General features: G+C 38.1%; 7 protein-coding genes across 17 annotated transcripts; 6 read left to right on the top strand and 1 right to left on the bottom strand.

Annotated features, from left to right (window-relative positions):
• The first annotated feature begins 1511 nt into the window (after positions 1-1511).
• AT5G63410 (Leucine-rich repeat protein kinase family protein) lies at positions 1512-4856 on the top strand. Its single transcript, NM_125736.4, has 7 exons — positions 1512-1849; positions 1975-3136; positions 3229-3365; positions 3455-3698; positions 3800-4011; positions 4203-4331; positions 4412-4856. The coding sequence occupies exons 2-7, from the start codon at positions 2026-2028 to the stop codon at positions 4619-4621; spliced, it is 2043 nt and encodes a 680-aa protein (NP_568971.1). The 5' UTR covers positions 1512-1849; positions 1975-2025; the 3' UTR covers positions 4622-4856.
• A 30-nt stretch (positions 4857-4886) lies between these two features.
• Positions 4887-6874, top strand: ADK1 (adenylate kinase 1). Of its 2 annotated transcripts, none has more exons than NM_125735.4 (6): positions 4887-5094; positions 5516-5661; positions 5757-5876; positions 5982-6149; positions 6241-6330; positions 6422-6874. In NM_125735.4, exons 1-6 carry the CDS (start codon positions 4977-4979, stop codon positions 6518-6520), a joined length of 741 nt encoding a protein of 246 aa, NP_201145.1. In that variant the 5' UTR covers positions 4887-4976; the 3' UTR covers positions 6521-6874. The 2 variants fall into 2 exon arrangements, with proteins under 2 accessions (NP_201145.1, NP_001032129.1); NM_001037052.2 differs by having other exon boundaries at positions 6272-6330; positions 6422-6793.
• A 235-nt stretch (positions 6875-7109) lies between these two features.
• Positions 7110-9545, top strand: AT5G63390 (O-fucosyltransferase family protein). Its single transcript, NM_125734.2, has 6 exons — positions 7110-7837; positions 7920-8088; positions 8170-8259; positions 8327-8610; positions 8714-8972; positions 9040-9545. The coding sequence occupies exons 1-6, from the start codon at positions 7203-7205 to the stop codon at positions 9280-9282; spliced, it is 1680 nt and encodes a 559-aa protein (NP_201144.1). The 5' UTR covers positions 7110-7202; the 3' UTR covers positions 9283-9545.
• A 21-nt stretch (positions 9546-9566) lies between these two features.
• On the top strand, positions 9567-12383 carry AT5G63380 (AMP-dependent synthetase and ligase family protein). The gene is made up of 6 exons (NM_125733.3): positions 9567-10823; positions 10963-11152; positions 11519-11664; positions 11738-11805; positions 11879-11981; positions 12088-12383. Exons 1-6 carry the CDS (start codon positions 9768-9770, stop codon positions 12211-12213), a joined length of 1689 nt encoding a protein of 562 aa, NP_201143.1. The 5' UTR covers positions 9567-9767; the 3' UTR covers positions 12214-12383.
• Positions 12384-12523: 140 nt separating this feature from the next.
• On the top strand, positions 12524-15984 carry AT5G63370 (Protein kinase superfamily protein). Of its 10 annotated transcripts, none has more exons than NM_001345588.1 (3): positions 12533-15287; positions 15392-15434; positions 15573-15984. In NM_001345588.1, exon 1 carries the CDS (start codon positions 13002-13004, stop codon positions 14838-14840), a length of 1839 nt encoding a protein of 612 aa, NP_001331507.1. In that variant the 5' UTR covers positions 12533-13001; the 3' UTR covers positions 14841-15287; positions 15392-15434; positions 15573-15984. The 10 variants fall into 10 exon arrangements, with proteins under 10 accessions (NP_001119484.1, NP_001331507.1, NP_001331506.1 ...); NM_001345585.1 differs by having other exon boundaries at positions 12542-14643; positions 14717-15434; positions 15573-15622; NM_001345590.1 differs by having other exon boundaries at positions 12544-12694; positions 13012-14643; positions 14717-15888.
• Positions 15307-15754, bottom strand: AT5G63375 (uncharacterized protein; the record flags this gene model as incomplete). The annotated part of the gene is made up of 2 exons (NM_001345591.1): positions 15307-15491; positions 15625-15754. The coding sequence occupies 2 exons, from the start codon at positions 15752-15754 to the stop codon at positions 15307-15309; spliced, it is 315 nt and encodes a 104-aa protein (NP_001331511.1).
• Positions 15985-18476: 2492 nt separating the features above from the next.
• AT5G63350 (von willebrand factor A domain protein) lies at positions 18477-19863 on the top strand. The gene has a single exon (NM_125730.3). The coding sequence runs from the start codon at positions 18670-18672 to the stop codon at positions 19576-19578; it is 909 nt and encodes a 302-aa protein (NP_201140.1). The 5' UTR covers positions 18477-18669; the 3' UTR covers positions 19579-19863.
• The last annotated feature ends 140 nt before the right edge of the window (positions 19864-20003 follow it).

Here is a 20003-nt window from a genome sequence, read left to right as displayed (position 1 = left end):
TACACTTAACGTGAGAGACTTGAAACTGGATATATTTTTAAACCGAAGTCAATCTTCCCATGCTTTTAAGAATACATCATTGATCATTATACTCGTAAGATAAATCATTCTGCAAAACATAATTTTCCTTTTAACAAAACAAAAAACCTTTTATCAACTTAGTTTATACTCGTAAACCACTTTTTAGTTTGATAGTCTCTTTATAAATGGCCCGCTGGAAGATTGGATTCATTGGACCACTTGACCAAGTCAACATATTCTTTTTTGCTTTATCAGAACTTAAAAAGAAATCATATATATATATATACACTTCCAAGTTCCAACTAGTGATAAATGGATATTGACGGCTTATTATGAAAAATCAAAGACAGCGAGTTATCACATCTACCTAATTCATACGCAAACAAAAACCATCTTATTCGATATTTATATACGTATTTTATTAAATAGTATGAAAATAACGTTGATTATATAGTATTTTTTTGTCCCCCACATAGTACTATAGTATAAAATAAATGTGCATAAATTTATTCTATCAGAATTCATTGTTTGGGAAATTAATTTTTAAAGGAGAGAGTCTCTCTGCTCCATAACTCCATTGTCAAATTAATTCAATGACAACGCATAGTATCGAACATTTTCAAACCACACTGCTGTAATCGCTATTTTCTTATACACTACAAATCAAAGACTTATCACACACACACCACATCTGAACTACGTACAAATAATTGAAAATCATATAATCTCACTCCAATTTCTTGTTATTATTTGAGTTCAAGTAGTACTAGTAGTAGTCGTATATAAAGTGTGAATTGAAGAGTAAACAAAGGTACGCATCTTTGACCTTTCACACTCGATATAGAAAGGACAGGCTGTGACTTAATGTTGGGTACACAGTTAGTAACTCAATTCCCTAGGCCTCAACCATTTGCATTTATAACTTCACCCACCGGTCCACCACTTTCAACCTCTCAATAAGCTTTATGGTTGTTACTAAAGAATTATTAGTAAATGACAAGATTATATGCCTATATATAAATAATAATATGCCCATACAATAGAATCATAGAATTACATTTTACATGATTGTCAAAAAAAAAAAAAGAAGTGTTACACAAACAAAAAACTAGACATACATAATTTTTTAGAGCATGTTAAGCCGATCTAAAATTCACCACTACTATTTTTAGTTAACAAATTTCTCTAGTTAGTTTGTTATATATCTTTCCATCGTTATTGTTTTATTTGTGTCCATAGTAGTTAAATCACGATGAGACTGTCATTACTATTCAACTACAAATGACTATAATTATTACGACACCACATTTAACATCTTCTCCTTTGGTTTCTTCCGGTATCACTTGGTCCCAGTTTATATACATACAACTAGAAAAGCTTATGTATGCCCAGACAATAATGTATACCGAATAAAAAAAGAAAATAACTATTATAAGTGCTTGTTTAATAATTGTAAACATTATGCAAAAAGCTTTGTCTTCTTTTTATAAAGATAATAAGCATAAAACAAAGTCACTTTCTATAGGAATGAGTGATTTAACCCCACAAATTTTTAACTCATGCATATCAAAAAGAAAGATTCTTGTATATAACATAACACTACTGTTACTCTCTCACTTACCTATTCTCACTAACAAACTCTGAACAAACCAAAAAAAACTCTTCTTTTTTCTATCTTTCACGCGTTGAAGATTCTTGATTTTCTTTCTTCTCCTTCCTTACACGACCACTGATATGTGTCGGTGACTGAAACCATCTGTTCTCTTTTGCCTCTGATTTATCGATATGTTTTAAAGAAAAACGGTGTTTGAAACTTTTGTAATTTAAGGTACTACTCTGCTCTTGTTCTGCATATTGATCTGCTCTTGTACTACTCTGCTTTTGTTCTCAAGATTACTCTGTTTTTTTTTGTACTGAAGTGTCTCGTCTCTTTTTCTTTTTTTTTTATTGCAGGTTCATCAAATACTCAGATCTTGTCTGAGAAATTAAGCTGAAATCTGATAAATGGGTTTGTTTAAATTCATCTTCTTGTTATCTCTTCTATGGAGTTTCTACAGTTTAGGCTCATCTCAGCTACAAGCTTCACAAGCACAAGTTCTTCTTCAGCTGAAAAAACACTTAGAATATCCACAACAGCTAGAATCTTGGTATGATCACAGAACCAATTTCTGCTACTTACAAGCAACACCATCGATGAACATCACTTGTTTCTCTAATTCAGTCTCAGAGCTAAACATCTTCGGTGATAAGTCATCAGAAAAAGCCAAAAGCTTTGATGGTTTTGCTATCTCTAATGTTACTTTATCTGATGGATTCTCCATTGAATCATTTGTCACTACACTGTCAAGGCTAAAATCTCTTAGGGTTCTTACTCTGGCTTCTCTAGGGATTTGGGGTCGTCTCCCTGAGAAACTTCATCGTTTATCTTCACTTGAGTATTTGGATTTGAGCAATAACTTTCTGTTTGGTTCAGTACCACCTAAGTTGTCTACAATGGTAAAGCTTGAAACTTTCAGATTTGATCATAACTTCTTCAATGGCACATTACCTAGCTGGTTTGATTCGTATTGGTATCTCAAAGTTCTTAGCTTTAAAAGTAATAAGCTATCAGGAGAGCTACATTCTTCATTACTCTCGTTGTCAACAATCGAGTATATCGATTTGAGAGCGAATTCTCTGAGTGGTTCACTTCCGGATGATCTGAAATGTGGAAGCAAACTCTGGTTTATCGACATTTCCGACAATAAGTTAACCGGAAAACTTCCTCGTTGCTTAAGCAGCAAGCAAGATATTGCGTTGAGATTCAATGGAAACTGTTTATCTCTAGAGAAACAGCAACATCCAGAATCTTTTTGTGTTAAAGAAGTTCGCGCTGCGGCTAAAGCTGAAGCAAAAGCAGAAGCAGAGGCTGCAAATGAATCAGGAAAAAGAAAATGGAAGAAAGGAGCTTTAATCGGCTTAATCGTTGGTATATCAATGTCGGTATTGGTTTTAGTCTGCTGTGTATTTATCTTGCTCAGAAGAAAAGGAGTAACAAAGAAGCATGTCCACCATAATACTGTCCAAGATAATCATCCAACTACTGGATTTTCTTCCGAGATACTCTCAAACGCAAGTAAGACTTTTTTCCTAAAAAAACCGCAAGTCTTAAATATTGTGAAAAAGATCGACTTACTATTATCCTTTTTTTGTGTGATTGTGATTTAGGGTACATTTCTGAAACATCCAAGTTTGGTTCAGAGGATTTACCGGTATGTAGACAGTTTAGCTTAGAAGAGATAGTTAAAGCTACAAAGAACTTCGATAAGACTATGATACTCGGTGAAAGCTCCTTATATGGCACGGTAAAGTTCATGAAAACCATTTGTGTTTTCACTTTTCAGCATCATCATCTCCTTTAAAGAGATTCTGACATTTGCTTAACATCTTTCAGCTTTACAAAGGAAATCTTGAGAATGGAACAAAAGTGGCAATAAGATGCTTACCTTCATCGAAGAAATACTCGATAAGGAATCTTAAACTGCGGTTGGATTTGCTCGCAAAGCTTAGACACCCGAATCTTGTCTGCTTGTTGGGTCATTGCATAGATTGTGGAGGAAAAGATGATTACAGCGTTGAGAAAGTCTTTTTGATTTATGAGTACATTCCAAATGGAAACTTCCAATCTTGTCTCTCAGGTTAAATCTTGTTTAAAGCTCAAATCTTTGCAGTTTTTTCTACAAAATATATCTGAAGAATACTAAAATCCTTCTTTCGTGCGGTTTTTGGTTTTGCGCAGATAATAGTTCAGGTAAGGGTATGAATTGGTCAGAGAGGCTTAATGTTCTCACAGGTGTTGCAAAAGCTGTTCATTTTCTTCACACTGGAGTTATTCCTGGATTCTTCAGCAATAGACTCAAGACTAACAACGTTTTGCTTAACCAACATCGGTTTGCGAAGCTGAGTGATTATGGTTTGTCCATTGTCTCTGAAGCAACCAGACATAACACAGTTAAGCTCGTTTCTTTAATGTTCTGTTTCTGTTTCACATGATATAGCATTGTTTTCATAAACGTTTTTAAAGTGCTTAGACAGAAACATAGACTTATAGCTACATTGTGTGTGTCCGATGATTCTGATCCTAACATTGACTAACAATGTCAAAGCCAGCTCAAACACTCATAGTTACACTTTTGTATCAGGAAATCGCAAAATCATGGCAAATGTCAAGGCTAGAAGACGATGTTTACAGCTTTGGATTGATTCTTCTACAATCAATCGTTGGACCATCTGTATCCGCAAGAGAAGAAGCATTTCTACGAGACGAACTGGTACGGCTTTGGCAATATCACATTCACAAACCAGAGTTAAATCATTGTACTTATTAAAAGTGTTTTTCTTATATAATCAGGCATCGTTGGAGAGCGAAGAAGGGAGGAGAAGAATGGTGAATCCGACAGTACAAGCCACTTGTCGAAACGGATCACTGATAAGAGTGATAACTCTGATGAACAAATGTGTTTCACCTGAATCTTTAAGCCGACCGTCCTTCGAAGATATCTTGTGGAATTTACAGTATGCTTCTCAGTTGCAAGCTGCTTCTGATGGTGACCAGTGTTAATATATTCATAGCTTCTTCTTCTCTTAGTAAAAAATTCAAACGAACTTTTTAATGCTTTAAAGATTCGTGTAATGTGTGTGTACGAAAATCCCCTGTTATTTATGTAACGATTGGGAAAAATGGAAATTAATAACATTAACTCCTTTACTTAATCCCAAAAAGTGAGTGGCAATAAATGTAAATTAATGTAAGTTTCAGGGTAAAGTTTGTCCACGAGATCAAAAAAGCTCCGACCCAAATTAAGAGACCCGAGTTTATGAAACCCGACCCGGTCATTGCTACATCCCTTTGACTAATGAGAATAAAAACTCTTTTTCGAGAAAAACGAAGTTTTCTGAGCTAAACTAGATCAGCTATGGCGACCGGTGGTGCTGCGGCGGATTTGGAAGATGTTCAGACGGTGGATCTCATGTCGGAGCTCCTCCGCCGCCTCAAGTGTTCTCAGAAGCCCGACAAACGCCTCATCTTCATTGGTAATCTCACTAAATCGGTCCTCTTTTTTTATTTCTCGGATACGACTAAATTCGCACACGCTTCGTTTTAGTATCGTTGGATCCAGAATTTTCATTGTTTTATGTGTTCAATTTACTGTATTTATGGTGAAAATCGAAACTTTTGGGTGCGTCATTTTAGATCTGAGAGGTTGTATCAGTGAGCTTGAACTTGAGTTGTGTTTCGTATTATTGGAATTTATAAGAGATTCTTCTCAATTTTGTTCTGTTTGATTTTAAGAACACAGACTTTTTCGATCTAAGCAAAGATACTTGGCATATTACTGGTGAAATTTAGGGTTCTTGTGTTTTGTTTTGAAAGTGTGAATCTTTCAAGGTGCACACCTGCGTGTGAATGCTTGGATGGAATGTTGATAATGCTTTGTTTTTGGTGAATTTGCAGGACCTCCAGGGTCAGGGAAAGGTACTCAATCTCCAGTAGTGAAGGATGAGTATTGCTTGTGTCACTTATCCACTGGAGACATGTTAAGAGCTGCTGTTGCTTCTAAGACCCCTCTTGGTGTCAAGGCTAAAGAAGCTATGGAAAAAGTCAGCTTCTTTTGTCTTTCTTTGAGAGAGATTCTATTATTTGTTCCTTTCTGTTATTAGATTTTTTATTCTTTGTGATTGTTTTTTTATTTCAGGGAGAGCTCGTCTCTGATGATTTGGTTGTTGGTATAATTGATGAAGCCATGAACAAGCCAAAATGTCAAAAAGGATTTATCCTTGATGGGTTCCCCAGGACTGTTACTCAGGCAGAGAAGGTGATGCTCAATAGAAAAACTCACTGTTGATTCGGTCTCCTTTTGGTTCTTTTGGTTTTGATTGTAATTAACTTCTAACCATGGTGGTCTGTCTTTTGTTTGCAGCTCGATGAGATGCTTAAGAGGCGAGGAACTGAAATTGACAAAGTTCTCAACTTTGCTATTGATGACGCAATCTTGGAGGAAAGAATAACCGGGCGATGGATCCACCCATCGAGTGGCAGGAGTTACCACACCAAATTTGCTCCTCCCAAAACCCCTGGAGTTGATGATGTAAGACTTACAGTAACTATTAATATATTTCGTCTGTTTATTTCAAATGCCCTCCCATAAATCTGAATCTCTACATTATTTGGTATTGAAGATTACTGGAGAGCCTCTGATCCAACGTAAAGATGATAACGCTGATGTTCTAAAGTCGAGGCTTGCAGCTTTCCACAGTCAAACTCAACCGGTATTGATTCCAGTTTCATATATCTCCAGGCTTATTAAAATGAAAATCTGTATCTTTTGCAAACATGTTGATGTTCTCCCCCTTTCCACAGGTGATTGATTACTACGCAAAGAAGGCCGTTCTCACAAACATCCAGGCCGAGAAGGCTCCCCAAGAAGTTACATCAGAGGTTAAAAAAGCATTGTCATGATCAAAGACTCCTCAAGCAAATCATCTCCTCTGGTTAGAATCCATTCTTTTCCTTACTACAAGAGAGAGACACATCTATATAATCCACTCATCTGCGGAATGACAGTTTTTTCTTTTAGTCCTTGCGCTTTTCCTTCTTCGACTAATATTCAAAATATGGAGAAGAGTTTTTACTCCTGAATATTATCTACTGTCGCAGTCTCTTTACCAAATAAGTAACTTGTCTCATCGTTTTTTTACTCGGAATCTGATAATAATAAGAGGGTAATTTAACAAGGTTTAAACAGAAGATAGGAGATGAGTGTAGTCTCTTTCTTTATACAGAGCTAAGCTAATGAACATACGAACCGGGCAAGCCTTAACCGAAACGACAACTGGTTCGCAACATAAAGTCACAATTTGTAAACGTGATGTTAAATGTAACTCTTTTATTCTAAACATCTAATCACCGATTCGGGGCTAAACTTATAATAAAATTAAATTACGGTCCTTATTCATAAGAAGATATAAAACCAGGGGGCAATTTGAAGTTTCTCGGTTCGTTAGTACTTCGTACTTGGCTTCTTATTTTCCCGGGAAAACAAGAATATCAGAAGTCTCTGTAACTGAATCTCACATATCTCTCTCTTTGCACAGAGAACCAACTGAGAAACTTTCTTCAACGATCGAAAGAAGCTGCTTCAATGGCGAAATCGATGAGAACTATCAAAAATCCATTCTTTACTTCGCATCCGCCATCTCCATTCTTCCATCTCTCTCTCCTCTTCTTCACTCCCCTGAAGAAATCAAGTCCCCGATACCTAAACCACCATCACCAAACTCGATGCCCACCTCCACAGTTTTTCCTTCTTCTCATCTCTCTTTCTCTCGTTTTCTCGGGAATTTCATTTCTCACATTTTCTTTAGACACTGGATCGTCAACTTGCGTCTCCACATCTTCCGCTTCCTCTCTCAAATTCTTCATCTCCGATGTCGATCACCGTCAGATCTTAACCTCCCTTGCTGTATCCGGAGCTTCCACGTTGTTTCCGTTACCGGCGAGAGGAGGACATTCCGGGAATATGACGGAGGAAGAGAAAGAGTTTTGGAAACAACCCAATGGTGAAGGATACAAGCCTTGTTTGGATTTTAGTTTGGAGTACAAGAAGAAATCAGCTAGTGTTTCTAAAGAGAAGAAACGATTCCTTGTTGTTGTTGTCTCTGGTGGACTTAATCAACAACGGAATCAAATCGTTGATGCTGTTGTAATCGCTATGATTCTTGAAGCTGCTCTTGTTGTTCCTGTTTTGCAAGTGAATCGAGTCTGGGGAGACGAAAGGTAACAAAAACACAACTTGATCATCTCTCTTTTCTGGGTTTATGATTCGAGTTACTGATGATCTCTTGTTGTGTTTTCTCAGTGAATTCTCAGATCTTTTCGATGTAGAGCATTTCAAGAAAACGCTGAGATCTGATGTTCGTATCGTTTCTTCTCTACCGTCAACGCATCTTATGTCTAGACAAACAATTGAGAATCAGATTCCTTGGGATGTTTCTCCGGTTTGGATCCGTGCTAAATACTTCAAGCAGGTTTGATTCTATTGTTTACTAGTTTAGGGTTTATGTTTTCTCTGATCGATTCTTGAATTTTGAATGTTAACTACGTTGTAGTTGAATGAGGAAGGACTTTTGGTGTTGAAAGGATTGGACTCAAAGTTAGCCAAGAATCTACCGCCGGATCTGCAGAAACTTCGATGCAAGGTAAGATTTTTCAATCAACCCTTTGTTTTCCAGTCTCTAGAGGAAGGTTTAATTTGTTGGTTTGTAGGTTGCTTTCCATGCACTGAGATTCGCGGCACCAATTGAGAATCTCGGGAACAAACTCACGAGAAGAATGTGGATAGAAGGTCCATATATTGCTCTCCATTTAAGGCTAGAGAAAGATGTTTGGGTAAGAACCGGTTGTCTCACTGGATTAGGCTCAGAATTCGATCGGATCATAGCAGAAACCAGAACGTCTCAGCCTCGATACCTCACTGGTAGACTAAACTTGACCTATACAGAGCGTAGACTTGCTGGTTTTTGTCCTCTCAATGTATATGAGATTGCAAGGTAACTTAAAAGGAAGAAAATTGACATGAAACAGAGCTTTGACCATTTGTATACATGGTTTGAGGAAACTTAATGCTCGAGTCTTTTTTTTTTTGGATCAAAGGTTGTTGAAGGCTTTGGGAGCACCTAGTAATGCGTCGATATATATTGCAGGAGGTGAACCATTTGGTGGCTCACGAGCATTAGAGCCTCTCGCTAAAGAGTTCTCTAATTTGGTGACAAAGGAGACATTGGCTCATAAAGGCGAGCTCTTGCCTTACACCAATAGATCTTCAGCTTTAGCAGCTATTGACTACATTGTATCACTTAGCAGCGATGTTTTTATTCCTTCCCATGGTGGAAACATGGCAAAAGCTATGCAGGTAACACAGAAGAATAGTCTTTTGAGATTTTCCAAAGTTTCTTTCTTAAACTCTGTTTTTCTCTCAGGGAAATAGAGCTTATGTAGGACACAGGAAGTTTATAATGCCTAATAAGAGAGCGATGCTTCCTTTAATGGAGAATTCTTCTGTTTCAGATGCCGAGCTCAGTTTTCTAACTCGGAAGCTTCACCGTAAGTCCCAAGGCTATCCTGAGTCACGGAGAGGGCGGAGAGATCGTGACGTGATAGCTTATCCTGTCCCGGAGTGTATGTGTCGACATAGAAAACACAGGTCTGTAGGTTTCTTCTAGGTCAGGCTCATTGCTTCTCAAGGCAGCGATTGTCACAAACGCTGGTCTATTGGTATAGCTCGGTTGCCTTGCTCCTCAAAGCAATACTAGTCCAGCTGCAACCAATCGGCGTTAGACACGTGTACATATAAATCTACTGTAAATGTACAGATTCCTTTCCATGTTTTGCGTACAAAATTTCATCATTCGTACAAATCACTGAGCTCTAACTAATAAGAATGAGACACGTGTAAAAAGATTTATGGCCCACAGATCTTTGACGAAAGAACGTTGATACTTGACAGCCTTTTTAGTTATTTTGTTTAGTAGTTTTGTAAACAAAAAACAATATAATAAAATCGATTTGCCGTTAAAAAAAAAAAAAAAACATTGATTGGTTTAGGGATTGCCACGTATGCATTAATTTATGTGAGTTCATATCTTCTCGCAGGCGCGCATGTTCACCGCCGACGAAAAGATTACTGTATCTCTAATCGTCTTCCAGAATGCTGACGAAAACCAACGACAGCCGTTTGATTGACCGGAGCTCCGGCTTCGATCAACGGACAGGAATCTATCACAGTCTTCGTCCCTCTCTTTCTCTACCTCCTATAGATCAACCTCTCTCCGCCGCCGAATTCGCGCTTTCTCTCCTACTCAAATCCTCACCACCTGCCACCGCCGGGAAAAACATTGAAGCCTTAACCTACCTAGTTAACTCGAGCTCTGGTGATAACCTCACTTATGGAGAGCTTCTTCGTAGAGTTCGTTCTCTTGCTGTATCTCTCCGGGAGCGATTTCCTTCTCTTGCCTCCAGAAATGTCGCTTTTATCCTCTCTCCTTCTTCGTTGGACATACCAGTGCTTTACTTAGCTTTGATGTCGATCGGTGTTGTTGTTTCACCGGCGAACCCAATCGGATCTGAATCGGAGGTGAGTCATCAAGTCGAAGTCAGTGAACCAGTAATTGCGTTCGCGACATCGCAGACGGTTAAGAAGCTTCAATCCTCTTCTTTGCCTCTCGGAACTGTTCTGATGGACTCGACTGAGTTTCTCTCCTGGTTAAATCGATCGGATTCTTCATCGGTTAATCCATTTCAGGTTCAGGTCAACCAATCGGACCCTGCCGCTATCCTCTTTTCCTCTGGAACAACCGGGCGGGTCAAAGGCGTTTTGCTCACTCACCGTAACCTAATCGCCTCGACCGCCGTATCTCACCAACGGACTCTCCAAGATCCGGTTAATTACGATCGCGTTGGACTGTTCTCGCTTCCGCTCTTCCACGTGTTTGGTTTCATGATGATGATTCGAGCCATCTCGCTTGGAGAGACATTGGTGCTTTTAGGGAGATTTGAACTCGAGGCGATGTTTAAGGCGGTGGAGAAATATAAGGTTACTGGTATGCCTGTATCTCCTCCGTTGATTGTAGCGTTGGTCAAATCGGAGCTCACGAAGAAGTACGATCTCCGGTCGTTGCGTTCCCTTGGCTGCGGAGGAGCTCCACTCGGCAAAGACATCGCAGAGAGGTTTAAGCAGAAATTCCCAGATGTAGATATTGTACAGGTAATAACTGATAAGACAGTTAGTGTCAAAATATGACTTTGTATATAGGACTGTGTCCAGTTTCATGATACTTGGTTTTCATCAAGATTTTGAATCATTTATATGACTTTTAACTTTCTGGTTTGGTGATGGCTTACAGGGCTATGGCTTGACAGAGAGCTCGGGACCAGCTGCCTCAACGTTTGGACCTGAAGAGATGGTAAAATATGGCTCAGTTGGTCGTATCTCTGAGAATATGGAAGCCAAAATTGTTGATCCATCCACCGGAGAATCCTTGCCACCGGGAAAAACTGGTGAACTCTGGCTCCGAGGACCAGTCATCATGAAAGGTATCATAAAACATATGCAATAGTTGAGGAACATGCAATGTGCTGAGCTGGTGTAAACTAAATGACTTTGCATATAAGAATCTAGGACTGTCAAATTATATCAAGACTTTGACCATTAATGTGACTTTGCATATAAGAATCTAGGACTGTGTCAAATTAAATCGAGACTTGTGACTTTGCATAGAAGAATCTAGGACTGTGTAACAAATGCAATAGTTTGAGGAACATTCAAGAGCTTTCACTAAATGACTTAGCATATAAGAAGAAATCTAGGACTCAGTCGGATTTCATGATCCTTGAAGTCTAATGTCTTCATCAAGATTTTGATCATTGATGTGACTATAAACCTGTGATTAATGGGCACAGGTTATGTGGGAAACGAGAAAGCGAGTGCGGAGACAGTAGACAAAGAAGGGTGGTTAAAGACTGGTGATCTCTGTTATTTTGATTCGGAAGATTTTCTATATATTGTTGATCGGCTAAAGGAGCTAATCAAATACAAGGCTTATCAGGTAAATTTTACGAGTCAGAAGAAGAAGATATAGTCTTTAGAGTTTAATATTAATCAAAAGCGTCATCTTATAGGTTCCACCGGTAGAGTTGGAGCAGATTCTTCACTCGAATCCAGATGTGATTGATGCTGCAGTTGTTCCGTGAGTCTTTTAAACTCAAATTTGTAACTTCTTGAAATGTGTTTCTGATACTGACATGGATCATGAATTCAAGGTTCCCTGACGAGGATGCAGGAGAGATTCCAATGGCTTTCATAGTGAGAAAACCAGGAAGCAATCTCAACGAAGCGCAAATCATTGATTTCGTAGCTAAACAAGTAATGCTCATTGCTCTAGAATGTTGGTTATATTAATTTTTAGTACAAGTAGACAGAACAATTAGATTTGATGTTTTGGTTTGCTTATGTAACTATTTGTGTGTAGGTTACTCCGTACAAGAAGGTAAGACGAGTTGCTTTTATAAATGCAATCCCAAAAAATCCTGCTGGCAAGATTCTGCGTCGGGAGCTTACTAAAATCGCTGTGGATGGCAATGCATCAAAACTTTGAGATAACCGGCTGGTTCATATATTATTGTGTCGGTTTTCAGTGAAAATGGGATCTAATTACCGGTTCAGACGAAATGTAGCTTACATTCTTACTACACAAGATTTAATGTAATATTGACCGTTCGATTAACAACGTGAGTATTATTATTTATAGCATCGTCATTCGTCACCGTCACCGTCCAAACAATAAACGACTAGTTTCGTGTTCATTAATTAGATCCAACGGCTGTAATACGTAGCTCACGTTCTTTTGGTACACCCGCAAACATTAGATAAATCTGTGAAATAGAAAAGGGAATTATTGGAGCAGCCGACCTATTACGATTATAAAACAAAGGGTAAAGTAATAATAGAGCCACTTGACAAAATTGAAAAACGCGTCTCCGAGAGGAAAATTTAGAGAAAAGCTTCTCGCGATCGCATCGGGCTCGTAGATCGATCTCCTCCTCCATCCAATCTTCCGTTTTCGTATTCACCGTCCGGTAAGACCTTCCGGTACTTGTGAATCGGAGAAGAGGAAGGAGAAAAATTATCGCGTTCCTGGAAATTGAATTTCTAGGGTTTCGTTTTTTTCTGAATTATTCTGATTCTGATTTCGTCAAGGGTGTTTTTCTTAATTGGTTGATTGATCGTCTTTCTAGTTCAATTGTTGAAAAGTAATTGAACATCTATTGAAATCTGCTTCTCGTGATTTGATTCTGGGTTTCGTTGATTGGTTTTTTTCGAGGGGTTTGTTTGTTTTATCCTTTTTTATTTCTATAAGATCAATTTCTCATTGAGAAGAATACGATGGCAGCAGGGGGTGTTGATGTTTCCAGAAGTTCCGTTGCTGTCAAAAAAGACTACGACTTTTACAGGAATGGTTCTCGTGATGTGTATGTTCGACAGAGTGGTAGAGATGACGAGAGGCGTCAAATCAAAAGGCCTAGTGACCATGATCTCAGGAGGAATGATGGGCGTCACCGATCACGGTTGGCATATGAGAAAGGGGAACTACGGGAGGAAGCAGAGGTTCAGAGACCCTCTGAGAAAAGGAGGAAGTTTTCACCCATCGTGTGGAATGCAGAAAAAGTGGGTAGAGCTCCATCTAGGGAGAAGACCAAGTCTCCTTTCCCTGTTCCGACTACAACTGTGATATCCAATCAGGCTGTTGCTGGTAAGACTACTTCAAACGATCAAGTGAATGCCTTGATGTCGCCAGAACCTAGTTATCTTGCTCCAGTGCAGCCTTCAGAAGCCCTGCTGGCTGTGAAACATCCTGTTGATGATTTGGAGGAGGGTCAGTTGGAGGAAGAACAGGTGATGCAGGAGGATGTAAAGGAGGGTCTGTTGGAGGAAGAACAAGTGATGCAGGAACCAAATATAAAGACATCTAGGTGGGGGACAGGTTTGACTTCCCCAAAGGAGGAGTTAATATCTGTTAACGTTTCCAAGACTAATAGATGGAACAGGAGCAGTTTGACACCGGAGTGCGAGGAAGTAATGGTGTCTGAAGAACAGCAGTGCTATTCGTCTGGATCTGGCAGTGGACATCTCAGCGTAGAGAAGCTTAGTGCAGATGGAAATTCTGGTCGTGAGTATTATAGTTCTGATCATGATGAGTTAGAACATGAAGATCAAGATTCTTTAACTCCGGGAGAGATGAACATGATGTTTGGGAGCAGGTCTGTGAATGAATTTCAGAAGCTAAACAAGATAAATGAAGGAACATATGGAATTGTTTACAAAGCAAGGGATGAGAAAACAAAAGAGATTGTTGCGCTCAAAAAGATCAAGATGAAGGAAGATAGGTTCGAAGAAGAGTATGGATTCCCTTTGACATCATTGAGGGAAATTAACATACTTTTGTCATGCAATCACCCTGCGATTGTGAACGTGAAGGAGGTTGTGGTTGGAGGGAAAAACGATAATGATGTTTATATGGTCATGGAACACTTAGAACACGACCTGAGGGGAGTAATGGATAGAAGGAAGGAACCTTTTAGCACTAGCGAAGTCAAGTGCTTGATGATGCAGCTGTTGGATGGTTTGAAATACCTCCACACAAATTGGATTATCCACAGGGATCTGAAGCCATCTAATCTTCTGATGAACAATTGTGGGGAGTTAAAAATATGTGATTTTGGGATGGCGCGCCAGTATGGGAGCCCTATCAAGCCTTACACCCAGATGGTTATTACCCAGTGGTACAGGCCACCTGAACTTCTTCTAGGAGCAAAAGAGTACTCTACAGCAGTTGATATGTGGTCAGTGGGTTGCATTATGGCTGAACTGTTGTCTCAAAAGCCTTTGTTCCCGGGTAAGAGTGAGCTTGACCAACTTCAGAAGATCTTTGCGGTCCTTGGAACACCAAACGAAGCAATATGGCCTGGGTTCTCATCATTTCCGAATGCTAAAGCCAAGTTTCCTACACAGCCTTACAATATGTTACGTAAGAAGTTTCCAGCTATTTCATTTGTAGGTGGTCAAATTCTTTCTGAACGTGGATTTGATTTGCTGAACAGTCTACTAACTTTGGACCCTGAGAAACGTCTAACAGTGGAAGATGCTCTCAACCATGGTTGGTTCCATGAAGTCCCGTTACCAAAATCCAAAGATTTCATGCCGACATATCCTCCAAAGCGGTAACTGAGAAAAAACGTGCTATCATTTGGACGAGAGGATGTCAACAAATACACAGGGAAGTCGACTGGTCGTATTTTGGTATTTTCCTTTTTACTCAAAAGACTTGCTTTCATCTATTCTTAACTCAGTTGCGTTGCTTTGTTGCCTGGAGATTCAGGGCATTCTAGTGTACCATTTATTCGGATTCATGTGTAAATATGAGTGGTCCGTAAAACTGAAAGGTGTGTTTCTCTCTTTTCGTTAGGACCCTAATGTTATTGCTATCAAGAGTTGTACACACTATTGACTCACATGCTTTAATGGAAGAGATCTCAGTATTCACTTTCTCTCTCTAGTAATTGGGTTGGGATGGTTATTGTTTATGTCCTCATATTTCTTCTGTGCATTGTTTTTATTCACGAGGTAAACGCAAAGAGTTTATCACAAACGTGAGAATGGAAGTTGACATCAGTAAGTTTATTTTGATTACTTATTTACCACGCTCTGTTATCAATGTTGGTTTGTTGTTCGACGTCCCTTTGTCTTTGAGGTGCTCGTATTTGGTCTGTTGGCAGTGAGAAAAAGATGATTCATGATGAGTTTCTGTGGACATAGGAGGTATGGCAGTGGTTTTTTTCATGTTAATCCGAGAATTAAGGGATTTGGGATAAAAAGCTATATAGAAAGAAGCTAAAATAAGTTTGTCTTCAACACTATAACCCTTTGTCCTCCTTTCTTTTTAACTTCTGTAAACAGCTAAGCTAAATCAAGTTCATTTCAATAACGAATAAACTAGAATCAGCATTACCTTTGACGAGGCCATAAACAGAAAGGATATTACACAACACACAACAGTGATCAATATGAGGAAAAGCTTCTTTTGCGAGATGATCTGCATCGTTTCGGTCCTTAGTCTTTTGCTCCCAGCTCCTTACCATATGTCATTGTGCAGCTTCAGCTGTCTATTACCATTTAACAATCGGTAATGTTTCAACAATCACTTTTGTAAATTCCCTTTCCCATATTCCAAACTCCTGTAGAATCAAATCTCATATTGTAGTTGGAATTTTTCAAAACGAGGTTTCTAAATTAGTTTTCTCTATATCAGATAACCAACAATGATATTTTGTTCGAACCTTTGGTCGATTAAAGAGAACAGATAATGATTGCCACATCATCTGATTTCTCTAATGATACAGAATTTCATAAACAAATATATAGAAACGAAATACTGATTTATCAAGTTTAAAATTAACTAAAGAATGCCCTAGTCATGGGTCCTCCTTTCCAAAACTGTACAAGTGTCCCAGACAAAACGACCAGTTTAAAAGCCCTTATCGAGACATCACACATTACCTTTTTTAAACTTTACCGACTCTGACACCATCAGATCCACACGTGGCGAGAATTCATTTGGCCACTTTCCCCAATTAGGGTTCTTGGGCGTGGTTTTGATGGTGATTCAGTCTACCTTTTTCTCTCTGTCATCGAACCTCTCTATATTTAGTATTTCCTTATCTTCTTCAGCTGTCAGATTATAATTGGGTGAACATGTTCGATTTTATTGTTTAGTGTTGATAGGATTTAGTACTTGTCTTATATTTATAAAATAAATAGCCAAGGTTTGTCGATGGTGAGCATTTAAATTCGGGGTTCTTTTTTTTGTTGTTTGAATTAGTAACTAACGATGTTTTATCATTGGTTCCTTCATATCCAACGAAATGACAAAATATCACCTTTTTCTCAAATTTTGTAACTATTGATTCTTAAAAAAACATGGTACATCTGTTAAGTGTCTGTAATTTTTGATGTGTTTATGTATAGTTTTAATTTTTTTACATCAATGCATAAAGCGAAATGTTTTTGGTCATGTATATACAGTATGTGTTTTTCTTACAACAAATATATTACTGATGATATACGATTATATATATACGTATATAATATATGATTAAGAAATGATATGTTATATAGTCCGTAACGGATAAGATTGCTTTGTCCCATATGCATATTATATCATTAATGATATTTTTCATTTTTCGTTATTCATCCGTTATATTTTTCATTTTTCATTTGTCCCATATGCATATTATATCAGTAGTATGTTTCGATGGTGGTTTTATGTTGAAACTGTTGGCTATCGTATTATATAATTAATTAGGTATAGAATCAGCAGGTGAGGGTGAGAGCAAAGGTAGTCAATTTTATTCATTTGTTTAATATATACGTAGTAATCAATGTCTTTAAGCCAAATATAATTTGATCTGATCCAACCCAAAAAGATTGTATTTGTGCATCCTTCTTCTTTTAGTAACTATGACATGTTTTTGATAATTGCATTTACTATCTGTAGGGACGTCAAGTAGAACCACTAAAATCATCTATACTTTAATGATCAAGATTACATTGTTGAATTAAAACTTTAGCTACATCAACTCTATACGGTATATCGTGTTTTCCTTGCAACAAAATATGTAATAACGAAAAATGGAAGATGAGATATCGAATGTTAAAGAATCAAACCTAACTCTCAAGTCTCAACATCAGTCATCAGTTTCGTCCACATTCATGAATGTATAAATATATATGGACTAATTATTAAGCCTTGGTTAATTAAATAATGAGATTGTTTGTGTAAATTATAGTTGTAAGTTGATAAGCTAATTACATATCTCTACGTGTCCTCTTGCGTGCAACGTACAACGCAACACAAACCCATCAGATTTTTCTTGATGCCATCTCGAACTGCCTTCCGAATCTACTTTATTTCTATGTTACTATATTGGATTTTTAATAAGATTTTGACTCTCATGTCCATATATACTTTTTCCGAATCAATTGTATGATTATATTTAAGATGGCTCCATGATACCGTCACTCCCTCATGATTTTTATTTATACGCCATCCAATGTTCCTTCTTTCCCTTTCATAAAAGAGGTGGCCTAACTTCATTGGCACAAAATTCCTCTTTGGACATGAGATCATCGACCTTGTCCCGTTAATAAAGATTTGAGATCTAGAGTCACGATCACCTTTAGTTGATTAAGATTATATTCCACTAAATTAAATTCAGAATCGGTCAATGATAATGTATGAACCCTCATCTCTTGGACCATGCCTAACATTACCTTTTTTTTTTCATTTCGATGTACTATATTTTAACCTAATTTTGGCATTTATTCATGATTATCTGTTTTTAGGCCAAACAAATTAGTATACTATTCAGGTACTAAAGTAGTAAACACAAGGGTCAAAGTGATTATTAGCTAACCACGGGACCTACTAATTAATTATATACTATTAGACCAGATTAGGTTCTCAATTCCGTTCCTTATGTATACGTCTAATTATAAAAATCTCGAATGCTAACATCATATTTTTTTCATCCGCGCTTTGATTGAACAACCGAATATAAGAATCAAATATATACCTTCATGTCAAATATTAATTAGACCAATATACTGAGAACTTCGAATTTTCCAATAACAAAACACCGACCATTTTTAAAACATTAAATTACAATAAGTACTGCTTAATTTGTGATAAAAAAAAAATAGTACAAGTTTAATTATATTTCTATGTCATGCCATTTTTGAATAGTTTTTTTTGTCGTTTTAGAAAATAGTTTTAAACATAAATTCGATTCATTTTTCATGTCCATTACAGAAGGAAAAAGAGCATGTGCAAGTGCAACGGTGATAAGCGTATTCTAGACAAAGACACGCGTATCAACCCAACACTTGTCATCTTCAGAGTCCCTATATAAACCCCTTCACACACACCTCTCTTCATTATTCTTCAAAGCTCCCACTAAAACCTATTAAGAGAGAAAGATATATACAGAGAGAGATCATGGACGGTAGGGGAGGTTGTTGCATAGCCAGATATGGTGGTTACGGTGGTCGCTACGGTCTCTCCAAAGCAGATCGAATCATGCTTCGTTTTCGTCCCATTGCTCCTAAACCGGCCAGCGACGGTGGAAGTGTCTCTCTCACCGGGAAGAGCGGCTCCACCACAACTACAAGTGGTGGAAGCTCCGATCTCTCAGGTAAATCTGGGAGAGGAAAGAGAAAGTATCAAAAAGATTGTTCCGGTGGGAACTCCCGAAGGTGCAATAAGAAGAAGAGAGATCTAAGTGGAGACACTGCTACTACCACGGCGGTTACATTGTCTCTTTTACCAGAGACGCCTGAGAAACGAGTTTTTCCAGATCTGAATGCTTTTCCGGTGGAGAAGCAGAAGCGAAACGGTCCTTTATGGCTGAGTTTCAACGGCGGTGGTGAGATTTTAACGCCGTACAAAACGGCGGAGATATCACGAAGGACGGTGGTGGTTTCGTCGTGTGTGACGGTTGAGCGTGTGACTGACGCTTGGATCGACGGTTATGGATTAGGGGAGACAAATCAGGAGAGGAAGATGAATCTAGTGGAAGACACGTGTCCTGGTTTTATATCGGACGGTGTAGGGAGAGTCACGTGGACCAATGAGGCGTATAAGAAGATGGCTAGAGAAGATATTAATATTCCGATGGAGGAAGGTGTACCGGAGGATATTAGTTACGATAATTTTCACGTGAACGTACGGTTAGTGATGAAGGAGAGGCCGATGCTAACGTACCCAGCTTTCACATGCAGAGTGAGATTACAGTACACGTGTCAAGATCGAGAAAGAGGATCCGTCACGGTGCCTTGTGACGTGTGGAGAATGGACGGCGGTGGTTTTGCGTGGAGGCTTGACGTTAAGGCAGCTTTGTGTCTGTGACGTTCTTTCATTCGCCACCGTTGGATTTACAATGGTGAAAATGATGAATGGTCCCGATCGTATCGTATCACACATGGCCCTTCGTAGAACTAAAAATATAGCAAGTGATAAACTTTGGTTATTTAATTTTCACCTTGAACATATGTTTCTGTGTTTTATTTTTTAGTTTGCTTTCTTCTTTAGTTAGTATTTTGTTTATAAAATGCTGTTTTCTCTAAATTGCTAATCTCAAATTTATGTTTTTTTTTGTTTTGCTTAAAAATTTCAAGAAAGTTGTATATATGTATGCCTTTTACAATCATTAAAGTTTTTCTTTTTCACATTGTTCGTTTTCATGTCATTTAAGCTTGAAGATGAAATTGTCAACATTCGTTTGCAAAGGTGTTAACATAATAAACAGTCTTCCCAAGCCCATACAAGAGCAT

Source organism: Arabidopsis thaliana, chromosome 5 (assembly GCF_000001735.4).
Source record: "Arabidopsis thaliana chromosome 5, partial sequence".
NCBI classification, from domain to species: Eukaryota; Viridiplantae; Streptophyta; class Magnoliopsida; order Brassicales; family Brassicaceae; genus Arabidopsis; species Arabidopsis thaliana.
The sequence above is the reverse complement of the archived record's forward strand: the minus strand, read 5'-3'. Positions and strand labels throughout refer to the sequence as shown.